We start from the raw sequence: 23,718 nt of genomic DNA on the forward strand, positions 1-23,718 counted from the left end.
TCTCCTCCCTCATGATGCCATCTATTTTGTGAAGAGCACCAGTCCCTCCTGCAGCAAAGTACCCCTACAACATGAAGCTGTCACCCCCTTGCCGACTTGCAAGCCTCCCCCTTTTCCCTCCAAACATAACGATGGTCATTATGGCCAAACAGTTCTATTTGTTTCATCAGACCAGAGGACATTTCTCCAAAAAGTATGATCTTTGTCCCCATGTGCAGTTGCAAACCGTAGTCTGGCTTTTTTAATGGAGGTTTTGGAGCAGTGGCTTCTTCCTTGCTGAGCAGCCTTTCAGGCTATGTCGTATGGGACTCGTTTTACTGTAGATATAGATACTTTTGTACCTGTTTCCTCCAGCATCTTCACAAGATCCTTTGTTGTTTTTCTGGGATTGATTTGCACTTTTCGCACCAAAGTTCTTTCATCTCTAGGAGACAGAACGCATCACCTTCCTGAGCGGTATGAAGGCTGTGTAGTCCCATGGTGTATATACTTGCATACTATTGTTTGTACAGATGAACGTGGTACCTTCAGGTGTTTGGAAAAAACAAACATTCTGAGGTTGAGTTCTTTTGATGTCAAGCAGAGGCACTGAGGGCAGAGGTAGGCCTTGAAATACATCCACAGGTACACCTCCAATTGACTCAAATTATGTCAATTAGCCTATCGGAAGCTTCTAAAGCCATGACATCATTTTCTGGAATTTTCCAAGCTGTTTAAAGGCAGTCAACTTAGTGTATGTAAACTTCTGACCCACTGGAATTGTGATACAGTGAATTATAAGTGAAATAATCTGTCTGTAAACAATTGTTGTAAATGACTTGTGTCATGCACAAAGTAGATGTCCTAACCGACTTGCCAAAACTATAGTTTGTTAACAAGAAATTTGTGGAGGTTGAAAAACGAGTTTTAATGACTCCAACCTAAGTGTATGTAAACTTCCGACTTCAACTGTATATACTGTATTCTGCTTTACTCATCTCATATGTATATACTGTTTTCTATTCTACTGTATTCTACTTTTAGGCAATGCCACTCCGACATTACTCGTCCTAATATTTATATAATACTTAATTCCATTATTTTACTTTTAGATGTGTGTATTGTGAATTGTTAGATACTACTACACTGTTGGAGCTATAAACACATTTCGCTACACCCGCAATAACTAGCTAAATGTGTATGTGACCAATACATTTTATTTTTATTTTTACATAGCTACATTCTTTACATGCTTCCAGGTCTTTTGCTACTCTTTAAATCTGGAACAGTTTTATATTTGCAGCCATGTTAACTTTTTATTTTACACATTTTCCAATGCCAACAGAAACAAGGGAAGACATGAAAACCTGTGCAATTTTGCTGTTTATTAGGCAGTTGTGTGTACAAATGATTTAAACAGACTGTCCATTTGATACACGGTCATTATAGTAGGAAGGTCCCTTTACACACCAAATAAAATTAAAACAAGATTTCTTAATTAAAGCAGTTAATACAAATACAATTAAAGAGATTTCTCCTGCAAATAGTCAGCTCTTAACACTCCCACTCAAAAGGAGAAAAACTACTCACCAAATGTGCAACTTACATCATAAGCCGTTAGAACATGGTTGAGAGAGAAAGACACAGGGCAATTGCACTTCCTCAGTAAGCCGTTAGAAGAGCATGGTCTCACACTAACTTATTTCAAACAACCCCACAATTCACCGTATGCATTATTTGGAATACAACTTGCAACGGTCTTTGAAAACAAAAAAAAAAAAGTTTGTTTTTAGTCCTACAAATGTTTTAATTATAATTTGGTCTACAAATTAGACCTTGCAGTCACAATCCAATCGCGTCATTTATTCAGACCAATACCAGCCCCACATAAGAGGATAGAAGTAGATAGATGTTTTTATATTCACTGATATAAAACTGATCAACAGTACTGATAATGATAAGGCAGCCAACAGAACGATGCAATCGAAGTGACAATAACTCTCATTCAATCTCCGTCTTGACACTCAAGATAAAATGTAAAAAAAAAAAAAAACATTCTCCAGGAGCACATTAAATAAATGTAAGGTTTGGGAAAATATGTAAACTTACATCCAAAGTTATCTATTGTGGGCCAAGAAAAGTGAAATGATTGTTGTTGTGATTGTTTCCTTTATCAATTTACATTGTCCATGCACATGTACTTGTGTCAAATCACCACTCAATGGTCCCAATTTCTCAATGTGTAACTCGATGAATAGGCATGTGTACAAACTGAATGTTGATCAAATCCTGCTAAAAGGCATGTCACTCAGTCAAGAGATATTCAGATGTATAAATGTATATAGCCCTCAACCTCAAAGATAAATTGGTAAAGTACTTTTGAATTAAGTATAGGATAGTGTACGTCTCATTTTGACTAACAGCAAAGAACTCTTGGAGATAGTGAGGAATAACTGATTAAAAACAGTGAAATTGATTTTAAGAAAGCAGTAAAAGGAATAAAATGTCATCCAGCAATAGTCGTAATGCAAAAAATTCAAGAAAGATTTCACTCCATAATCAATTCTCAATATAATCTACAATTCCCACTTAAAGCACTGATAAATATATCCAAATGTATTTTTTATTTATATATAAAATGTAGAGGACAAACAAATCCAAACATTTATTTTTTTACAATAATGAGAAAAAACATGGACGTCTTAATTCAATTAACAAAAAACATTAAACAAAAATTTGGATTAAGTGCTAACTCCTTTCTTCCACCTGACGCGATCGAGTAAGAAATATACAGGGTCATTGCACTTCCTCAGTGAGTCAACGGGCATCGTTGGCACGACAACCCTTGTTATGGTCAGTGCAGCTAACCCTGAAAGGCCTGCAGTTCAGCTTCCTGTCTTTCTGCACATGTTCTCAGACATCTACTGTAGAGAAACAGACAGAGCAGGACAGAAATAAGAAAACTACTTAGCAAAAGTGCCTCCTTCCCCTCAGCCACCCTACCCCCCCCCCCTATAGCTCTCTTTTCTGCACAGAAAAACTTGGGGTTTTGTTTTCTCTACTGGAAAAAGGACAACAAAGCCCAGTGAGTACAGTAAAGCAAATTCAGTGTATCATTCAGACTTAGCCTATATATGTAAGGGTGGAATGTGATCTAAAAGGAGGAAGAAATCATCGTCTGCCAACTAAAATGATCGTGAAAATGTAAAACCATCTCTAAAATAGTATTCTGTCATCATGAATATAATAAAGTGGTTTGGTCATTGTCATTCAACGTTCTCTAAACCCCGCCGCACCTCTGCTCTGACAACCAACCCCCCCCCCCCCCCCCCCCCCCCCCCCCCGTGAGTCAGGGTAGGTGCAAACCAAATCTGCATCATCAGTGCCATGGAACAACCCTAGCCAGCTCAACCGCCCGAGGTGGGGATGAATTGAGCCATGAATCGGTTGTATGCTTATTGCTTATAAGGACACTCGGAGAGAAAAAAAGGCTAATGTTTTGACTTGATTGTGAGCTATCGTGCAAGTAGCTTGATGAGATTGGCGCACATCTCAAAAAACTCAATGGTGTGGCTGCCGGGCCGCGGGTAGACTGTCGTCGGAGCGAGGTCACCTCCTGTTGAGTCAACAGAGGAGGTGAGCGAGGAGGCCAGGGAGCTCTCCGAGGCCTTGGTGGGGGTGGGAGGGATGGAGGTGGCAGGGGTCAGGGTAGCGTCGTCCTTAGCCTCCTCGGTTTGGGACCCCCCCTCTTCAGCAGTGTCGTTCTTAAGGGCCGTGCGGTAGTTTCCCACTGACCCAGACCGGTGAGGAGTGGCAGTCCCAGATTTAGCCTCCAACATGTCATCTACAGAGAGAAGGGAAGAGAATGTTAAAACACACAGGTGGTTGCAACCAAACACCCAAAAGCTACTAGACAGACCTGTGACATGTTTAAGGTGATCAAAAAAATATGAACGATTTTGAAGTCTGTCGATTTGCATTCCACTCAGCCTCATATTTTATAGGCAATTTTCTGTGATGGCATAGTCAGCAGTGTAGAAAACCACTTCCAAGTTCTAGACATGTTCTCATTAAGTCCAGATTGACGTACTGTCTATGCTACGGAAGTCCAGGAGGTAGGTCCTGCTGTCCACCTGGTAGAGCTGAAGGCTCATCTTGGTCTGCATGCCCGTCACTGGGTTCTTCCTCTTTACACGCAGGTAGTACGGATTCACCACCTGGGGAAGAGGATATGGAGATTAGTGATGCATTCAACTGGATGTCAGAAGCTGGGTATAACATGTTTTTGATATAACATACAGCACAGAACATTACATTTTTAAATATGGCTCCTGTAGCTGCTTCAGTGGTGATCTGTATTTAAGTGACTTCAGTGACCGTTTAGAACATGTTGCCTCTTGTTATCAAAATGATAACTTTTGTATAACAGCAAAAATGATTACGAAGTGTGTAGCCGCTGTGAAAGGGCTAGCTAGTTAGCGGTGTGCACTAGTATGTTTCAATCGGTTATTAGAAGTAGTTTTTTTCCCTTGCTCTGCAAGCTCCATGGCTTTTGGGGTGCGACAGGTAACGATGAACATTGAACATTGTCCATTTGTTCAGAGGGTCCCAGGTTGGGGCAATGAGAGGGACGGAAGCAACAATGTTACAAGAGCACTATGACCATATCAGAACTTTTACAGTCTAGACAGAACAGTGGTTAACTTTGTGGGACTGTATATGAAGCTCAGTATGTTTTATTACTGTGTACCCAAACACATAAAACCATAAATAGCTGCTTTCGATCTATCAGGGCAAGAGAAGGATAAACAGGAAACTGAGCATTTCCTTCATAAATTGCTCTCATTTTTCCTCAAGATACACTTTTAAATTGAGTCAGTCAGCTGATAGTGGAAAAGTTGTGCCATACTAAAATAGAACCCAAGGAGGAAATAGCCGCATTCCATTCCATTCCAGGTCAGGTAGAACTAAACCTGACAAAACCAGTAATGCACAACAAGCAGAAAAATACTAACAATGGCAAGTACTTTAACAAAAAAACATAAAAAGGAAATCAGTCAATTGAAATCAGTTCATTAGGTCCCAATCTATGATTTCACATGACTGGGAATACAGATATTCATCTGTGGGTCACAGATACCGTTACAAAAAAGGTAGGGGTGTGGATCAGAAAACCAGTCAGTCAGTATCTGGTGTGACCCCCATTTGCCTCAAGCAGCGCGACATCTCCTTTGCATACAGTTGATCAGGCTATTGATTGTGGCCTATGGAATGCTGTCCCATTCCTCTTCAATGGCTGTTAGAAAGTTGCTGGATAATGGCGGGAACTGGAACACGCCGTTGTACACGAATGAAGCATCCCAATGCTCAATGGGTGACAGGTCTGGTGTGTATGCAGGCCATGGAAGAACTGGGACATTTTCAGCTTCTAGGAATTGTTTACAGATCCTTGTGACATGGGGTCTTGCATTATCATGCTGAAACATGAGGTGATGGTGGCGGATAAATGGCATAACAATGGGCTCAGGATCTCGTCACGGTAGCGCTGTGAATTAAAATTGCTATTGATGAAATGTAATTTTATTCATCGTCTGTAGCTTATGCCTGCCCAAACCATGACATCAGCAAACCACTCGCCCACACGACTCCATAAACGCTGTCTGCTATCTGCCTGGTACAGCTAAAACCGGGATTGGCACACTTGTCCAACGTGCCAGTGGTCATCAAAAGGTGAGCATTTGCCCACTGAAGTCAGTTACGACGTCGAACTGCAGTCAGGTGAAGACCCTGGTGAGGACGAATGCACGCAGATGAGCTTTCCTGAGACAGTTTCTGACTGTGCAGAAATTCTTCAGTTGTGCAAACCCACAGTTTCATCAGCTGTCCGGGTGGCTGGTCTCAGACGATCCTGCAGGTGAAGAAGCCAGATGTGGAGGTCCTGGGCTGGCGTGGTTACACATGGTCTGCGGTTGGGAGGCCAGTTGGACGTACTGCCAAATACTCTAAAACAATGTTGGATGCAGCTTACGGTAGAGAAATTAACAAATTATCTTGTAACAGCTTTGGTGGACATTCCTGCAGTCAGCATGACATTGCACGCTCCCTCAAAACTTGAGACATCTGTTACATAGTGTTGTGTGACAAATCTGTGTGACATTTTAGAGTGGCCTTTTATTGTCCCCAGCACATGGTGCACCTTTTTAATGATAATTCTGTTTAATCAACTTCTTGATATGCCACACCTGTCAGCTGGATGAATTATGTTGGAAAAGGATAAATGCTTACTAACAGGGATGTAAACAAATTTGTGCACAAAATTAGAGAAATACGTTTTTTGTGCGTATGGAACATTTGTGATCTTTTACTTCAGCTCATTGAACCAACATAACAGATTTCGTACATTTTTGTTCAATATACCTTATTTCCCCACTATCCCTTGACATGAGAAACCCTTGATGGTTTTCTGTGTACTTCTACCTGACGTCTTTACCAACTCCTTCAGACTCTCCCTCCCCTTTCTACTCTTCCTTCCCACCATCCTCATCCCCACTCTCTATGATTCTCCCTCCCCTTCCACTCACCTTCCACTCGTAGTCCAGCTGCTTCATGGCCCGGCACACCTCAGACATAATATCATTTGGCCTGCTCTGGCTCCTGATCCCCAGGTGCCACTTAGCCCGCCTCACCCCCTGGTGCTTCGATTTCTGTGGGTTCAGCTCATCCAGCGTGTGCCTCGGCCTGGGAGGGGTCTCCACTGCCAGGAATGGCTGCATGCGCTCGGGGTGGGGCTTAAGGCCTGCGGCAGCCGCGGCAGAGGCGGTCAGGTGCTGATCGTCCAAGAAGGAGTCTGGGGGACTGGAGGCCAGGTAGAAGTCCTTGGCCTCGGACATGATGCGGCGGTTGTCGATGATGAGGTGGTAGGCCACAGCCAGGGGGTCATGGTGGTTGCGGCTGTACAAGCAAGTCAGGATTTCTTCCTCAGTGCACTCAAACTTCTCACACACCTCCTTCAGGGCCTCGTCATCAATCATGTTGTTGCTGTAGGACGGGTCCTCTGGGAACAAGTACTTGGGGAGCTCCTCTTTGAACCATTCATCCTCTCTGTGGCGAGGGGAGGGAAGATAGAGCATGGTTAAAGTCAGGGTCAAACTAGTCTTTTATCCCATAGGAAAATCTTTTTTTTCTTAACAGGGCAGCTAGATAATGTGTTGACCAGGGGGGGGGTGGGTTCACTTTGTTAGTGCTGGAACTAAACCCTGCACAGAGAAGGCAGGAGCTTCCCCAGGACAGGAGTTTTCCACCCATGATAGGTAGTACAGCATGAAACCTCAGTTACAGTTTAATGTGGAGCAATTTAATTTGAGTTTTCAATGTATTTTACCTTACATTATTCTACTGCAGAGTGTATTCAGGTGTTTAAATACACTTTGTATTTGAATGGAATGCATTTAGGCGAAGTTGAACACTTGCCCCTTCTTACCGGATCTCTTTGATGGTGGCTCTCTTCATGGGATCCACCTGCAGCATGTGTTTGAGCAGGGCGGCGACAGAGGGGTTCAGGTACTGAGGAGTGAAGAAGATCCCGTCACAGATCTTCTTGAAGAGCGTTGGCACATGGTCGTCATCGAAGGGCAGCGTCCCACACAGCAGGGCATACAGGATCACCCCACTGCTCCAGATGTCCACCTCAGGACCTGCATATAACCTGGGAGGAAACAGGTCAATCAAACATTGATGAATCCCTTTAGATCAGGTACGGGCAACTTTGATGGGGGTGGGGAGCCACAAAAAAACTGAACTCATGAGGGGCCGCAGTGGATCTATGTACCAACACCACACCCCAACGGACTTGGGAGAGGCGAAGGTCGAGAGCCACGCATCCTCTGAAACACGACCCTGCCAAGCCGCACTGCTTCTTGACACACTGCTCGCTTAACCTGGAAGCCAGCCGCACCAATGTGTTGGAGGAAACACTGTCCAGCTGGCGACTGACGTCAGCTTGTAGGTGCCCAGCCCGCCACAAGAAGTCGCTAGAGCGTGATGGGACAAATCCCAGCCGGCCACACCCCCCCCCCCCCCCCCCCCTAACCCGGACGACACTGGCCAATTGTTCTGGTATCGAACCTGGGTCTGTAGTGAAGCCTCTAGCACCACGATGCTGCGCCATTCGGTGGCCCATGTTTGTAGTTTTTATATGATAAACTGATGATCAATGGGCCCCACCCCGGTCGGTAATTCGACCATGCTTACTACAAGTTTAGTTAGCTGGCCGCTAGTCTAACTTACCAATCTAAAATATTTTAGCTGACATGGGCTAATTGAATGACTGATGATGCACAACCAAATTTCTTTATTGCACCTTGTGTATTCTATTATTCTAACTCGACAGTAAGTTGAGACCCAGACAGTTCATAAAAAAAGAAATATAAATCATTTTAATTAAACGTTGTGTGTGAAATTGATCAGTCCTTTTAACATGAACGGTGTTCCTTATTGAAATGTAACAGCGGTCTTTGTATACATTAGCACATTCCCCATCATGTCTACCATAGTTTTAGTGTGAAAAGGAGAGGACAAGACTACCTTCCAGAGATGACTTCAGGGGCAGCGTAGTTCGGAGAACCACAACTTGTCCTCAGAAACTCTCCATCGGACATCATGTTTGACAAACCTACAGAAAACACAAGACAACATCACATAATTATGTGTTTGTGTCCAAAGGTAGAGCACTATATAGGAAATGGGGTGTCATTTCAGACCCTTTCCAGTAACTATGGCAGATAGACCAAGCCAACCCAGTACAGTTAGATGTGGCTCGATTTTGAAGTGTAAATCAGGTATAGGTGTAGAAAGCTGCTGCTTAGTTTGTGTGGGGTTAGGGTTGAGGGTGGCAGTGACTTACCAAAGTCCGCGATCTTGGCGTTCATCTGTGCGTCCAGCAGGACGTTCTCAGGCTTCAGGTCTCTGTGCACCACCATGTGTCTGTGGCAGTAGTCTACTGCGGAAATGATCTGCTGGAACAGACGACGGCTCTCCTTCTCATCCAACTGGAGACACACACACACGAAATGCAGACACACAGAACACACGAGGTGAGATATGTCCATTCAGTGTCTATATCAGTATTGTAAGTAACCACTCTGGATATTTGGTCAGCGACTTTGCTTGAATGATTTAGTAGTCCTCAAAAACCACTTAGAAAGAATGCAGTGTAGAGAGAGTTGTGATATATGTTTGTATACAGAAGGATGGGGGTAGTCCATACAAGAGGCAGGTTATACCATGACCATTATACTAGCCTGACAATAGATAGATAATTACCTAAGCCATTAATATTCAGGTGAGCAAAATACTACCCACAATCCAAAACAACAGTTAATTGTAACAGATAGGTTTAACTTATTATGGCGTTGGGGGAGTATTGAGTAGCTTGGATGAATAAGGTGCCCAGAGTAAACTGCCTGCTCAGACCCAGAAGCTAAGATATATATTATTAGTAGATTTGGACAGAAAACACTGAAGTTTCTAAAACTGTTTGAATGATGTCTGTGATTATAACATAACTTATATGGCAGGCAAAAACCAGAGAAAAAATCCAACCAGGAAGTGGGAAATCTGAAATCCTAAGGCTTCCACTAGATGTCAACAGTCTTTAGAACCTGTTTCAGGCTTCTACTGTGAAGGGGGAGAGAATAAGAGCAGTTTGAGTCAAGTGTCTGGCAGAATGCCATGAGCTCAGTCTCACGCGCACCGTGAGAGTTAGCTGCGTTCCCTTTCCTTTCTAAAGACAAAGGAATTGTCCGGTTGGAATATTATTGAAGATTTATGATAAAAACTTCCTAAAGATTGATTCTATACATCATTTGACATGTTTCTACGAACTGTACTGGAACTGTCATCTGAACTAAGTGTCTGCGCCTCATGAATTTGGATTTGTGAACTAAACGTGCGAACAAAAAGGAGGTATTTGGACATAAATGGACTTTATCCAACAAAACAAACATTTATTGTGGAACTGGGATTCCTTGGAGTGCATTCTGATGAAGATCAAAGGTAAGTGAATATTTATAATGCTATTTCTGACTTCTGTTGACTCCACAACATGGCGGGTATCTGTATGGCTTGTTTTGGTCTCTGAGCGCTGTACTCAGATTATTGCATGGTATGCTTTTTCCGTAGAGCTTTTTTGAAATCTGACACAGCGGTTGCATTAAGAAGAAGTATATCTTGAATTCCATGTATAACACTTGTATTTTCATCAACATGTATGATGAGTATTTCTGTAAATTGATGTGGCTCTTTGCAAAATCACTGGATGTTTTGGAAGCGAAACATTACTGAACATAACGCGCCAATATAAACAGATTTTTGGATATAAATATCAACTTTATCGAACAAAACATACATGTACTGTGTAACATGAAGTCCTATGAGTGTCATCTGATGAAGATCAGCAAAGGTAAGTGATTAATTTTCTCTCTATTTCTGCTTTTTGTGACCCCTCTCTTTGGCTGGAAAAATTGCTGTTTTTCTGTGACTAGGTGCTGACCTAACATAATCATATGGTGTACTTTCGCTGTAAAGCCTTTTTGAAATCGGACACTGTGGTGGGCCTTACCTTTCCATTTTTGCAGATGTAGTCAAAGAGCTCTCCTCCAGACACATACTCCATCACCATAAAGATGTCTGTTGGGGTGCTGATCACCTGGTACCTACAGCCCCACAGGAAAAACAGTCACACACACAAAATAGGCTTGTCATGATTGTACCAAGAGATTTCCCTGACCAATCTGATCAGGATTTTTTTTTTAAATGTTTTAATTATAATTTACTCTGGGCCCTACTCAAACACCAGACAAAAACAGTTAAGGATCGCCTAACTTTGACAAACCTATTTTTTAAACAGCTATATTTCAGCTTTACCACAGCAATAAAATGGAAGATAATTGCAATATAACATCTGAGAATAAGAGGCAGGTGTTTAAGGACAGATTAATCCACTCAAAAGCCAATAAATGATTCTTAACCTAGAGGCAGTAAAACTCCTTTGTGGGCCATTGGTTTCAATGACTAGATGGTGTGAGGGAGGCTGGCCACATGCCATGGAACACTTCAACATGTTAAACATAGGCCTACTTCACTAGAGCAAACCGCTACATTTCTTCACTCATGTGCCACATACTGGTAACAACGTTATCAACACACAAGTGTTGTATAAAACTTGACTCCGGGGGGGTGACCTTTTAAAGTGGAAAAATTCTGGTCAAGTCACAAGGGAGCAGGCCCCCAGAAATGCCCCAACTAGGCCTACACAATGAGCTCACTGCCAGGTCATGAAGACAACTCATGTAAGGGGATTTTTCATTTAGTGAATAGTAATAGGACTAGTTATACATAATTAAAAAAACTGCCAGAAACAGAGGAAAGCTGACCCTTCATAACCAATGAGATAAATCATGGAAACTCTGCATTTAATCAAGATGCTTTTTGAAGAGGTAGCGAGAGTAGCATAGATGCAGAGATAAAAAGAAAGTGTGACTTACTCTATAAAACCCACCACTTAAGTCACAACACAATGTCACACGTCTCAAGTTGAAGGAGCGTGCAATTGGCATGCTGACTGCAGGAATTCCACCAGAGCCGTTGCCAGAGAATGTAATGTTCAGGGATGCAAACTGGTGAGTACCCAAAAAGGTGACACTTTTTTTTGCACTAAAATGCAGGTTTTGACTAATTAAAAAAATAATATGATCTATACGAATCAGTCTCTGTGTAAAATAAGTGGTTAATGTGAACCTAAATCACAGCAAAAAATTTAAAGAAAGAAATCCAATGTTATTTGTTGCCTAGACTTACTGCAAATGACGCACAAGAAAAAATACTCTAATATTGGAGTTTGCCATGACAGCCTTTATAATAGAACGCTTGTGACCACACACATCAAAATATTGCACTTGGGGAGAAAACATCTTAAAGTAGAAATAGAATGAAACAAACAGGCATTCTATTTTTGCTCTATTATAGTGGCCACTATAGCAGACATTGATCAAGAGCACAAGGTTACATGTGTGCAAAAAAAACGGTCATAGAGTAAAAAATGATATAATCCCGCTCACACGTGTTACTGTCAAGTTCAACACAAAGGTTATATAGAGTGGGGCAAATAAAAAAAATCCAGAAAATCACATTGTAGGATTTGTAATGAATTTATTTGCAAATTGTGGTGGAAAATAAGTATTTGGTCAATAACAAAAGTTTCTGAATACTTTGTTATATACCCTTTTTTGGCAATGACAGAGGTCAAATGTTTTCTGTAAGTCTTCACAAGGTTTTCACACTGTTGCTGGTATTTTGGCCCATTCCTCCATGCAGATCTCCTCTAGAGCAGTGATGTTTTGGGGCTGTTGCTGGGCAACACAGACTTTCAACTCCCTCCAAAGATGTTCTATTGTGTTGAGATATGGAGACTGGCTAGGCCACTCCAGGACATTGAAATGCTTCTTACGAAGCCACTTACGAAGCCCGGGCGGTGTGTTTGGGATCATTGTCATGCTGAAAGACCCAGCCACGTTTCATCTTCATCTTGCTGATGGAAGGGGGTTTTCACTCAAAATCTCATGATACATGGCCCCATTCATTCTTTATTTTACATGGACCAGTCATCCTGGTCCCTTTGCAGAAAAACAGCCCCAAAGCATGATGTTTCCACCCCCATGCTTCACAGTAAGTATGGTGTTCTTTGGATGCAACTCAGTATATATGTCCTCCAAACACGAGTTTTTAACAAAAAGTTATATTTTGGTTTCATCTGACCATATGACATTCTCCCAATCTTCTTCTGGATCATCCAAATGCTCTCTAGCAAACTTCAGATGGGCCTGGACATGTACTGGCTTAAGCAGGGGGACACGTCTGGCAACGCAGGATTTGAGTCCCTGGCGGCGTAGTGTGTTACTGATGGTAGGCTTTGTTACTTTGGTCCCAGCTCTCTGCAGGTCATTCACTTGGTCCCTGCGTGTGATTCTGGGATTTTTGCTCACCGTTCTTGTGATCATTTTGACCCCACGGGGTGAGATCTTGCGTGGAGCCCCAGATCGAGGGAGATCATCAGTGGTCTTTTATGTCTTCCATTTCCTAATAATTGCTCCCACAGTTGATTTCTTCAAACCAAGCTGCTAACCTATTGCAGATTCAGTCTTCCCAGTCTGGTGCAGGTCTAAAATTTGTTTCTGGTGTCCTTTGACAGCTCTTTGGTCTTGGCCATAGTGGAGTTTGGAGTGTGACTGTTTGAGGTTGTGGACAAGTGTCTTTTATACTGATAACAAGTTCAAACAGGTGCCATTAATACAGGTAACGAGTGGAGGACAGAGGAGCCTTTTAAAGAAGAAGTTACAGGTCTGTGAGAGCCAGAAATCTTGCTTGTTTGTAGGTGACCAAATACTTATTTTCCACCATAATTTGCAGATAAATTATTTAAAATCCTACAATGTGATTTTCTGGATTTTTTTCTTCTCATTTTGTCTGTCATCGTTGAAGTGTACCTATGATGAAAATTACAGGCCTCTCATCTTTTTAAGTGGGATAACTTGCACGATTGGTGGCTGACTAAATACTTTTTTGCCCCACTGTATTTGGGCTACATTGCACATTATTACATTGTACACTTTCTGCCTGTGGACATCTGATCTACAATGTGCCATCAAAAGTGAGAAAGAGGGAAAGTTTCATAAATCGGTATTCAGCCTTTTTGGACGATTACATTGCAATCCATGAGGAAACTGCAGGCTGACCACCTATTACGCGAGTCCAGTGTCAAAAGGACCTTTTAAGTAAGGTTTTAGGTAAATTGCTAGCTAGCATTAAACTCATAAAAAAGTATTCATAATCGCTAGTTAACTACACATGGTTGATGATATTACTAGGTTAACTAGCTTGTCCTGCGTTGTATATAATCAATCAGTTAATTTATCATTGAATCACAGCCTACTTCAACTTTGCCAAACGGGTGATGATTTACAAATGTACCTAACCATACACATCAAATGCCTATTTTAAAATCAATACACAGAAGTATATATTTTTTTAAACCTGCATATTTAGTTAAAATAAATGCATGTTAGCAGGCAATATTAACAAGGGAAATTGTGTAAGCAGAGTCAGGGTATATGCAACAGTTTGGGCCGCCTGGCTCGTTGCGAACTGTGTATTTCACTGAAAGAATAAACGTTTTGTTTTCGAAATTATAGTTTCAGGATTTGACCATATTAATGACCAAAGGTTTGTATTTCTGTGTGTTTATTATAAGTAAGTCTATGATTTGATATTTGATAGAGCAGTCTGACTGAGTGGTGTTAGGCAGCAGCAGGCTCGTAAGCATTCATTCAACGAGCACTTTACTGTGTTTGCGAGCAGCTCTTAGCAATGCTTGAATCACAGCGCTGTTAATGACTTCAAGCCTATCAACTCCCGAGATTAGGTTGGCAATACCAAAGTACCTATTAGAACATCCAATAGTCAAAGGTATATGAAATACAAATAGTTTAGAGAGAAATAGTCGACGCTTCATAATTCCTACAATAACTACAACCTAAAACTTCTTAAGCTTTATTTTGATGTATGACACTTGTATTTTCATGAATGTTAAATATTTATATTTCTGTCATTTGAATTTCGCGCTCTGCAATTTCACTGGATGTTGTCGAGGTGGGTCGCTTGCGGAATGCCTGCGCCAGAAAGGTTCATGCGTTTCAGCCAATCAGTTGTGAAAAGGTAGGGTTGGTATACAGAATTACAGCCCTATTGGTAAAAGACCAAGTCCATATTATGGCCAGAACAGCTGAAATAAGCAAAGAGAAACGACAATCCATGATGCTTTATAACTTCTATAATATTTCCCTTAATGTTATTTTCCTACCTACCGCTCTATTGTTGCTTCATTCCTTCCTCGTTTTCAACAGTTAAATAAGTTTAGTTGTCCTCATCATTCTAATGACATCCTTGAATAATATAGGACTAGAATTAGATGCAGAAGGCTTTCGCTTCTCTTCACGAACATTGAATGGTTATTGGTCTCAATAAATAACTGCCATAGCCTACTGCCATCACGCGTTCACTCTTTCAAAACTACCCGTGAGTTCTATTGGCTGCTGGATTTAACATTAATCAAGAAAGACTATACCTATACTATAGGTATAACAAATTCAAAATAATGTCCAACAAGCTATTCTAGTCTAGCTTTTCCTGCAGGGCCTTCCAAGAGCTAGATACCGGCTACAAGTTAGAAGCGTATTATGCATAACCCATTATTATTGGCTAAATATAAGGATAATGCTGCATTGAATTTATGACCTGAAAGAGGTAGGCTAGGACATCTATATAATCAATCTAAAACATATTATCTATTTTGTATGCAATTTGAATGGAGTTAATGAGAGAGAGAGAAAGAAAGAGAGCGAGCTCACGCGTGTACTGATTTAAAGCAACATTATTTGAGGCCGTTTTAAAACTCTAGCTGCAAAAAAATAAAAAAGGTGACCCCGAAAGCCAGATATAGATGGGTAAATTAGACGTACATTCTGTCTTTATATTACTGTATTATAGGATGTTGCAGTAAATGTTGGCCTACCTGTCACAAAAAAAAGTTGACACCCTGAGTGTTGATTCATCATGCAGAGGCCATAGAGAAGCATATAACTTTAAACAGCTCCATTTCACAAATATAATTTAATATAGTTCCATTTCATGCCATGCTGTTAATATAAATAATTTATTATAATTTACCGGTTTCGCACAGTTAGTTATCCAGGGAAAAGGGAGTGGTTTTGGGCAACAAATCCTGGTAACCGGGTTCCCACCTTTCAACCCTATGTATTCTAGACTTACAGCTTGATGATGTGCGGATGCCTGAAGAGCTTGAGGTTCTGGATCTCTCTACGGATCTTCCCCACCACATCCAAACTGCGGATTTTCTGTCTGTTCAGGATCTTCACAGCCACCTGGTGTTTGGTCAGCTCGTGCTGCCCCACTATAGAGGGGGGGAGCGGGTAAGAGAGAGAGAGAGAGGGCATGAGAGAGAGAGAGAGGGAAAGTCTTCTCATGCTTTGTTGATTTCAAAAAAGCCTTCGACTCAATTTGGCATGAGGGTCTGCTATACAAATTGATGGAAAGTGGTGTTGGGGGTAAAACATACAACATTATAAAAATCCATGTACACAAACAAGTGCGCGGTTAAAATTGGCAAAAAACACACATTTCTTCACACAGGGTCGTGGGGTGAGACAGGGATGCAGCTTAAGCCCCACCCTCTTCAACATATATATCAACGAATTGGCGCGGGCACTAGAAAAGTCTGCAGCACCCGGCCTCACCCTACTAGAATCCGAAGTCAAATGTCTACTGTTTGCTGATGATCTGGTGCTTCTGTCACCAACCAAGGAGGGCCTACAGCAGCACCTAGATCTTCTGCACAGAATCTGTCAGACCTGGGCCCTGACAGTAAATCTCAGTAAGACCAAAAATAATGGTGTTCCAAAAAAGGTCCAGTCGCCAGGACCACAAATACAAATTCCGTCTAGACACCATTGCCCTAGAGCACACAAAAAACTATACATACCTTGGCCTAAACATCAGCGCCACAGGTAACTTCCACAAAGCTGTGAACGATCTGAGAGACAAGGCAAGAAGGGCATTCTATGCCATAAAAAGGAACATACATTTCAACATACCAATTAGGATCTGGCTACAATCAGTCATAGAGCCCATTGCCCTTTACGGTTGTGAGGTCTGGGGTCCGCTCACCAACCAAGACTTCACAAAATGGCACAAACACCAAATTGAGACTCTGCATGCAGAATTCTGCAAAAATATCCCCCGTGTACAACGTAGAACCCCAAATAATGCATGCAGAGCAGAATTAGACCAATACACACTTATTATCAAAATCCAGAAAAGAGCTGTTAAATTCTACAACCACCTAAAAGGAAGCGATTCCCAAACCTTCCATAACAAAGCCATCACCTACAGAGAGATGAACCTGGAGAAGAGTCCCCTAAGCAAGCTGGTTCTGGGGCTCTGTTCACAAACACACCCCACAGAGCCCCAGGTCAGCAGCACAATTAGACCCAACCAAATCATGAGAAAACAAAAAGATAATTACTTGACACATTGGAATGAATTAACAAAAAAACTGAGCAAACTAGAATGCTATTTGGCCCTAAACAGAGAGTACACAGTGGCAGAATACCTGTCCACTGTGACTGACCCAAACTTAAGGAAAGCTTTGACTATGTACAGACTTAGTGAGCATAGCCTTGCTATTGAGAAAGGCCGCCATAGACAGACCTGGCTCTCAAGAGAAGACAGGCTATGTGCACACTGCCCACAAAATGAGGTGGAAACTGAGCTGCACTTCCTAACCTCCTGTCCAACGTATGACCATACCAGAGATACATATTTCCCTCAGATTACACAGATCCACAAAGAATTCGAAAACAAATCCAATTTTGATAAACTCTCATATCTACTGGGTGAAATTCCACAGTGTGCCATCACAGCAGCAAGATTTGTGACCTTTTGCCACAAGAAATAGGCAACCAGTGAAGAACAAACACCATTGTAAATACAACCCATATTTATGCTTATTTATTTTCCCTTGTGTACTTTAACATTGTACATTGTTACAACACTGTAATATATATATATAGTGTTGTAACTGTATGTATGTATGTATGTATGTATATATATATATACACACACACACACATTGTTACAACACTATATATACACACACACAGTGTTGTAACAATGTATATATATATATATGACATTTTTAATGTCTTTATTGTTTTGAAACTTCTGTATGTGTAATGTTTACGGTTAATTTTTATTGTTTATTTCACTTTTGTATATTATCTACCTCACTTGCTTTGGCAATGTTAACATGTTTCCCATGCCAATAAAGACACTTGAATTGAATTGAGAGAGAGGAAGAGTTAGGAAATACTGTAATAAGATTGTTTTTATGTCTGGTTTCTTATCAGCCCCAAACTGCTACACAATGACACATGCAATGCAACACTGTGGTTAACAGCAGAATGACACTTGCAATGCAACTACTGTGGTTAACAGCAGAAGGAAACAGCAGAAGCAGAAGGTCTTATTTCGCATGGTTTATAGGCCTATGTTTATATCAGTTTACGGATGTAAATTACTGTGTAGCCTACACAATGGTTCAATGCCAAATGTAAGCAAATATAGGCCGACCTAAAAACTGGTCAGAAGAACAAGTGAAAATGTATTAGACAGGACTGAACAGAGGGAAATGAGAATGAGTGAGGGAAGGGGGCGTGTACAAATAGCTGCTATTGATTAAACTGTTATGCTGGTGATGTATTAACCAGCAGGTAGTCACCTAGAATATAACCATGGAGTAAATAGCCCAATGTGCAGTGTGTTCAATTCTGACCACTGGGAGAAAGTAGTAAAGATATTAACAGTCTTTTCAAATACCAAGGAAATGTACCTTTTTCTAGTTTGAAACGGGCCTAACAGATGATTGCCTTGCAGCTAGGCTATACAAGTCAGTTTGGTCCTCTACTTAAAGTTTAGACATAACGTTAATCAACGTTAATCATTTTAGGTTATATGACATTAGAAATGATTTTGACATGGTGTAGATTGTGTGCAACCCAGGGACAATGTTCCACCCTGTTGAGGATAAACAATGGCTAATGTCAACACTACTATAGTACTGGGATGTGGTGTTGAGGGGTGGAAGGGTATGTGTAACGACGTTATATGTCCTCATTAATAATTCAGCCAGGTGCAATATAGTTACGTATGTATGGCTTCCATCAAAGACACTTCCATTATTATTATTATTTTTTTTTTTTGGGGGGGGGGGGGGGGGGGGTAATCACGACTAACGTTAGCTGGTCAGTTTGATTTGATTGAACTAGTTAGCTGAAGCAGGCTTGAGAAACCACTAATTTAACTTAGCATAGGTTAGCAATTTGAGCGGAGACTATTCTAGTTGGCCAACTATCAAGTAAACTTGGTTAGTTTAAGTTCTGTCATTCGACCACATAACTAGCTGGCTAGCAAGCTTACTAGTTAGAACATGACAAAGCACTATCTTTTGATAGATTAAAATGTACACCGGCTAGCTAACTCAGCCAGGCTCTAAAATCAAACAGCTAACCGTAGCCTAGCTCGCTAAGTTTAGCGGCCAACAAGTGCGAGAAATCCCATCGTCTCGCGGGTATCTGGTCGAAACTTGAAAAGTCAAGACCCTTACCTTTAACTTTCCCGAACGTCCCCACCCCAAGTGTGTCTCCGAGAATATAGTGTCCAATTTTTACTCTGCCTTCATGTTTCTGTTTATCCGTCGCCATCTTTCCCGCAGTGACCAAGCCTTGATGCTGTTCTGTGCTTATGTTGCTGTGAGCAGAAGCGAGCAAGCAACTGCGACTGGATCGACACTAGATACCACAGCCACAAATAGATACACCCCGCCTATTTCTACAATGTACCTTCTAAATATCTGATTTAAAACCTAAACTTAACCACACTACTATGCCATAGCCTAACCTGAAATTAAGACCAAAAAGCACATTTCTGTTTTTATACCTTTTTGCGATATAGCTAAATTGACTTTGTGACTGCGGTAACTAGAAAACTCTGCGATTGCGAAGGGTCGTGGAAAAAAAATACTCTTCCGTGTCATCATTGGGACGAGTTGAAGTGGATTTTCAAAATAAAAGTCTAGACAAATTGCTGTCAAACTGTGTGTATTTGCAGTGGTGTAAAGTCCTTACAGTGCATTCAGAAAGTATTCAGACTCCTTGACTTTCTCCACATTTTGTTTTGTTACAGCCTTATTCTAAAATTGATTAAATTGTAATTATTTTTCATGAATCTACACACAATAACCAATAATGACAAAGCAAAAACAGGTTTTTACAAATTTTTGCAAATGTATAGAAAATAAAAACTGAAATATGCCCGTAGGGATGGTGCCAGGTTTCCTCCAAATGTGACGCTTGGCATTCAGGTCAAAGAGTTCAATCTTGGTTTCATCAGACCAGAGAATATTGTTTCTCATGGTCAGAGTAATTTAGGTGCCTTTTTAGCAAACTCCAAGAGGGCTGTCATGTGCCTTTTACAGAAAGGAGTGGCTTCCATCTGGCCACTCTACGATAAAGGCCTGATTGGTGGAGTGCTGCAGAGATGGTTGTCCTTTTGGAAGGTTCACCCATCTCCACAGAGGAAATCTGTCCGAGTAACCATCGGGTTCTTGTTCATCTCCCTGACCAAGGCCCTTCTCCCTTGATTGCTCAGTTTGGCCTGGCGGCCAGCTCTAGGAAGAGTCTTTGTGGTACCAAACTTCTTCCATTTAAGAATGATGGAGGCCACTGTGTTCTTGGGGACTTTCAATGCTGCAGAATTTTTTTGATACCCTTCCCCAGATCTGTTTCCAGGATGTACCTGAGCTGAATTTCCAGTCTCATAGCAATGGGTCTGAATACTTATGTAAATAAGCTATCTGTTTTTGATTTGTAATAAATTTGCAAAAATACAAACCTGTTTTCGCATTGTCCTTATGGGGTATTGTGTGTAGTTTGATGAGTAAAACAAATAATTTAATCAATTTTAGAATTAAGGCTGTAATGTAACAAAATGTGGAAAAGGGAAGGGGTCTGAAAACTTTCCAAATGCACTGTAAGTAAAAATACTTTAAAGTACTACTTAAGTCGTTTTTTGGGGTATCTATAATTTACTATTTATATTTTTCACAACTTTTACTTATACTTCACTACATTCCTAAAGAAAATATTTTACTTTTTAATCCATAAATTTCTCTGACACCCAAAGTATTCCTTACACTTTAAAATTTTTAGCAGGAGAGGAAATTGCCAAATTCACACACTTATCAAGAGAACATCCCTGGTCATCCCAAATGCCTCTGATCCTTTTCTATTGAGTTATCTTGACCTTAAATCATGTATGACAATTGGGTATTTTCCCCCACCCCTGTGTATGTATGTGGGTGTGTGTGCATAAAACAAGTAATCTGGGCTAAGGGGCCCTGGCCCCTGCAATGTAGACTATTGTACAAATGTTGTAGAATAAAACCTTAAAACATATTCCCCCTCTTATCATCTAAGTGATAATCACGGATCAATAATCAGTCTGACCAATGACTGTATATGGTATGAGTCTGACTCATGCACATGTCTACTTTGCAGCCACAAGATGACAGTCAAACTCAAACAGTGAGTTGATTAGAAACGTGAAACAGCATTTGTTCAACCATTGCTGTGTGTCTCCAGTAGATGTCAGTGTATTTCCAGGGAGGAGAGGGAGGCCTGAGAGTGGAACTATTTAGCATAGAATAAAGGTCACAGCCAGACACAGATAAGCCTCAGGCAGGACTACTAATAGTGATTGCATCATGCATCATTTCCTTTCCAAACAGGGACTTCATCCCAAACGGCACTCTATTCCCTACATAGTGCACTACTTTTGACCAGAACCCTTAGGGAGTAGGGTGCCACCCGGTGGTGTCACATTATAAATAGTTGAATGATGGATGGATGGATGGATAAAGATAAAATGCGAGAGCAAAGGAGTGTGCAACAGTGAGAAATTAAAGCCAGAAATGTATGATTGACAGTCTTTTCACTGTACGGAGGAGGAGAGGAAGACCTTTAATCCGTTGCTCTCTCAATCATGCCTAATAATGTTGTGCTTTGAAGCTCAGTAGGACTGACCCTGGATTAGAGAGAGACAGAGAGAGAAAAGAAAGAAGAGAGAAAGAAGAGAGAGAGGTTGATGAGGAAGGAACGGTGAAAGCCTAGATTGATCATAGAAAGAAAGCAAGACAAGAGAAAGAGGGGTTGAGGGAGGGGTGTTCTTGAAAGCCTGGAACGATAGAAATAATTAATAGAAAGAGAGCAAAGATAGAGGTTGAGGATGAGGGAGGGGGGGGGGTTGTTGGGAGCCCCGGATATTGCATTTCCACCACACAGCAGGGTACCTGCCACAGGGAATCAGACCAGACCAGGCTGCAACCAGACAGACAGACAGCATTGATGTTTTAAAGTGTTTGAAGTGTTTCTCTAGTCGGTCTAGACTGTCAGTCGGGGAAAAACCTGTGATGAAACACTGCTTTAGACGGACGCAAGCTCTGAGAAAATTGCAGCAGTAGCAATAGACAGTACACATCTGTAAGTCTATGTTTATCAGGATACTATCACACAGGCCTATAGGATGCAGCTATAAGATGTAGCTGTTGGAGATGTGCCATTTGGAGTATAGATACAGATACTACTTTATTGACTTTCCCAATTTAATATCATAGACAGGGAACAGTGACAAAGCAAAGCACTTAACAAGAGCACCAGGGCTAAAGGCAGCCTATGGCGAAGTAGAGCACCAGGGCTAAAGGCAGCCTATGGCGAAGTAGAGCACCAGGGCTAAAGGCAGCCTATGGCGTAGTAGAGCACCAGGGCTAAAGGCAGCCTATGGCGTAGTAGAGCACCAGGGCGAAAGGCAGCCTATGGCGTAGTAGAGCACCAGGGCTAAAGGCAGCCTATGGCGTAGTAGAGCACCAGGGCTAAAGGCAGCCTATGGCGTAGTGGAACACCAGGGCTAAAGGCAGCCTATGGCGTAGTAGAGCACCAGGGCTAAAGGCAGCCTATGGCGTAGTAGAGCACCAGGGCTAAAGGCAGCCTATGGCGTAGTAGAGCACCAGGGCTAAAGGCAGCCTATGGCGTAGTAGAGCACCAGGGCTAAAGGCAGCCTATGGCGTAGTAGAGCACCAGGGCTAAAGGCAGCCTATGGCGTAGTAGAGCACCAGGGCTAAAGGCAGCCTATGACGTAGTAGAGCACCAGGGCTAAAGGCAGCCTATGGCGAAGTAGAGCACCAGGGCTAAAGGCAGCCTATGGCGTAGTAGAGCACCAGGGCGAAAGGCAGCCTATGGCGTAGTAGAGCACCAGGGCTAAAGGCAGCCTATGGCGTAGTAGAGCACCAGGGCTAAAGGCAGCCTATGGCGAAGTAGAGCACCAGGGCTAAAGGCAGCCTATGGCGTAGTAGAGCACCAGGGCTAAAGGCAGCCTATGGCGTAGTAGAGCACCAGGGCTAAAGGCAGCCTATGGCGTAGTAGAGCACCAGGGCTAAAGGCAGCCTATGGCGTAGTAGAGCACCAGGGCTAAAGGTAGCCTATGGCGTGGTGGAGCAGCAGTGGCAGGTGTTTACATGGAGCACTGATTATTATTTTAATTACACAAGTGCTTACGGTGGTTTTCGTCCCATCAGATTCCCTCGTTAGTGTGCTGTGCTTGTTAGTGTATTCCCTCTGTATCCAAATTGTTCCGAAAGATTAACATAATTCCCCAGAAGCAAGCAGTATAAAATAACATCAAATTGATCAGAAATATAATGCAGACATTGTAAATGTTGTAAATGACTATTGTAGCTGGAAACTGCAGATTTGTTATGGAATATCTACGTAGGCTCATTATGAGCAACCATCACTCCTGTGTTCCAATTTCATGTTGTGTCAGCTAATCCAAGATGATCATTTTAAAAGGCTAACTGATCATTAGAAAACCTTTTTGCAATTATGTTAGCATAGCTGAAAACTGTTGTCCTGATTAAAGAAGCAATAAAACTGGCCTTATTTAGACTAGTTGAGTATCTGGAGCGGCAGCATGTGGGTTCAATTACAGGCTCAAAAT

At 41.7% G+C, this 23,718-nt stretch overlaps 1 protein-coding gene across 1 annotated transcript; it reads right to left on the minus strand.

Annotated features, from left to right (window-relative positions):
• Positions 1-1,344: 1,344 nt before the first annotated feature.
• LOC110523382 (5'-AMP-activated protein kinase catalytic subunit alpha-1) lies at positions 1,345-19,782 on the minus strand. The gene is made up of 9 exons (XM_021602044.2): positions 19,274-19,782; positions 15,862-16,003; positions 10,598-10,691; positions 8,882-9,026; positions 8,563-8,650; positions 7,460-7,684; positions 6,561-7,080; positions 4,070-4,196; positions 1,345-3,823 (listed from the first exon to the last, which is right to left on the minus strand). Exons 1-9 carry the CDS (start codon positions 19,368-19,370, stop codon positions 3,495-3,497), a joined length of 1,767 nt encoding a protein of 588 aa, XP_021457719.2. The 5' UTR covers positions 19,371-19,782; the 3' UTR covers positions 1,345-3,494.
• Positions 19,783-23,718: the final 3,936 nt, after the last annotated feature.

The sequence above is a fragment of the Oncorhynchus mykiss genome, chromosome 5 (assembly GCF_013265735.2).
Source record: "Oncorhynchus mykiss isolate Arlee chromosome 5, USDA_OmykA_1.1, whole genome shotgun sequence".
In the NCBI taxonomy this organism is placed as follows: Eukaryota; Metazoa; Chordata; class Actinopteri; order Salmoniformes; family Salmonidae; genus Oncorhynchus; species Oncorhynchus mykiss.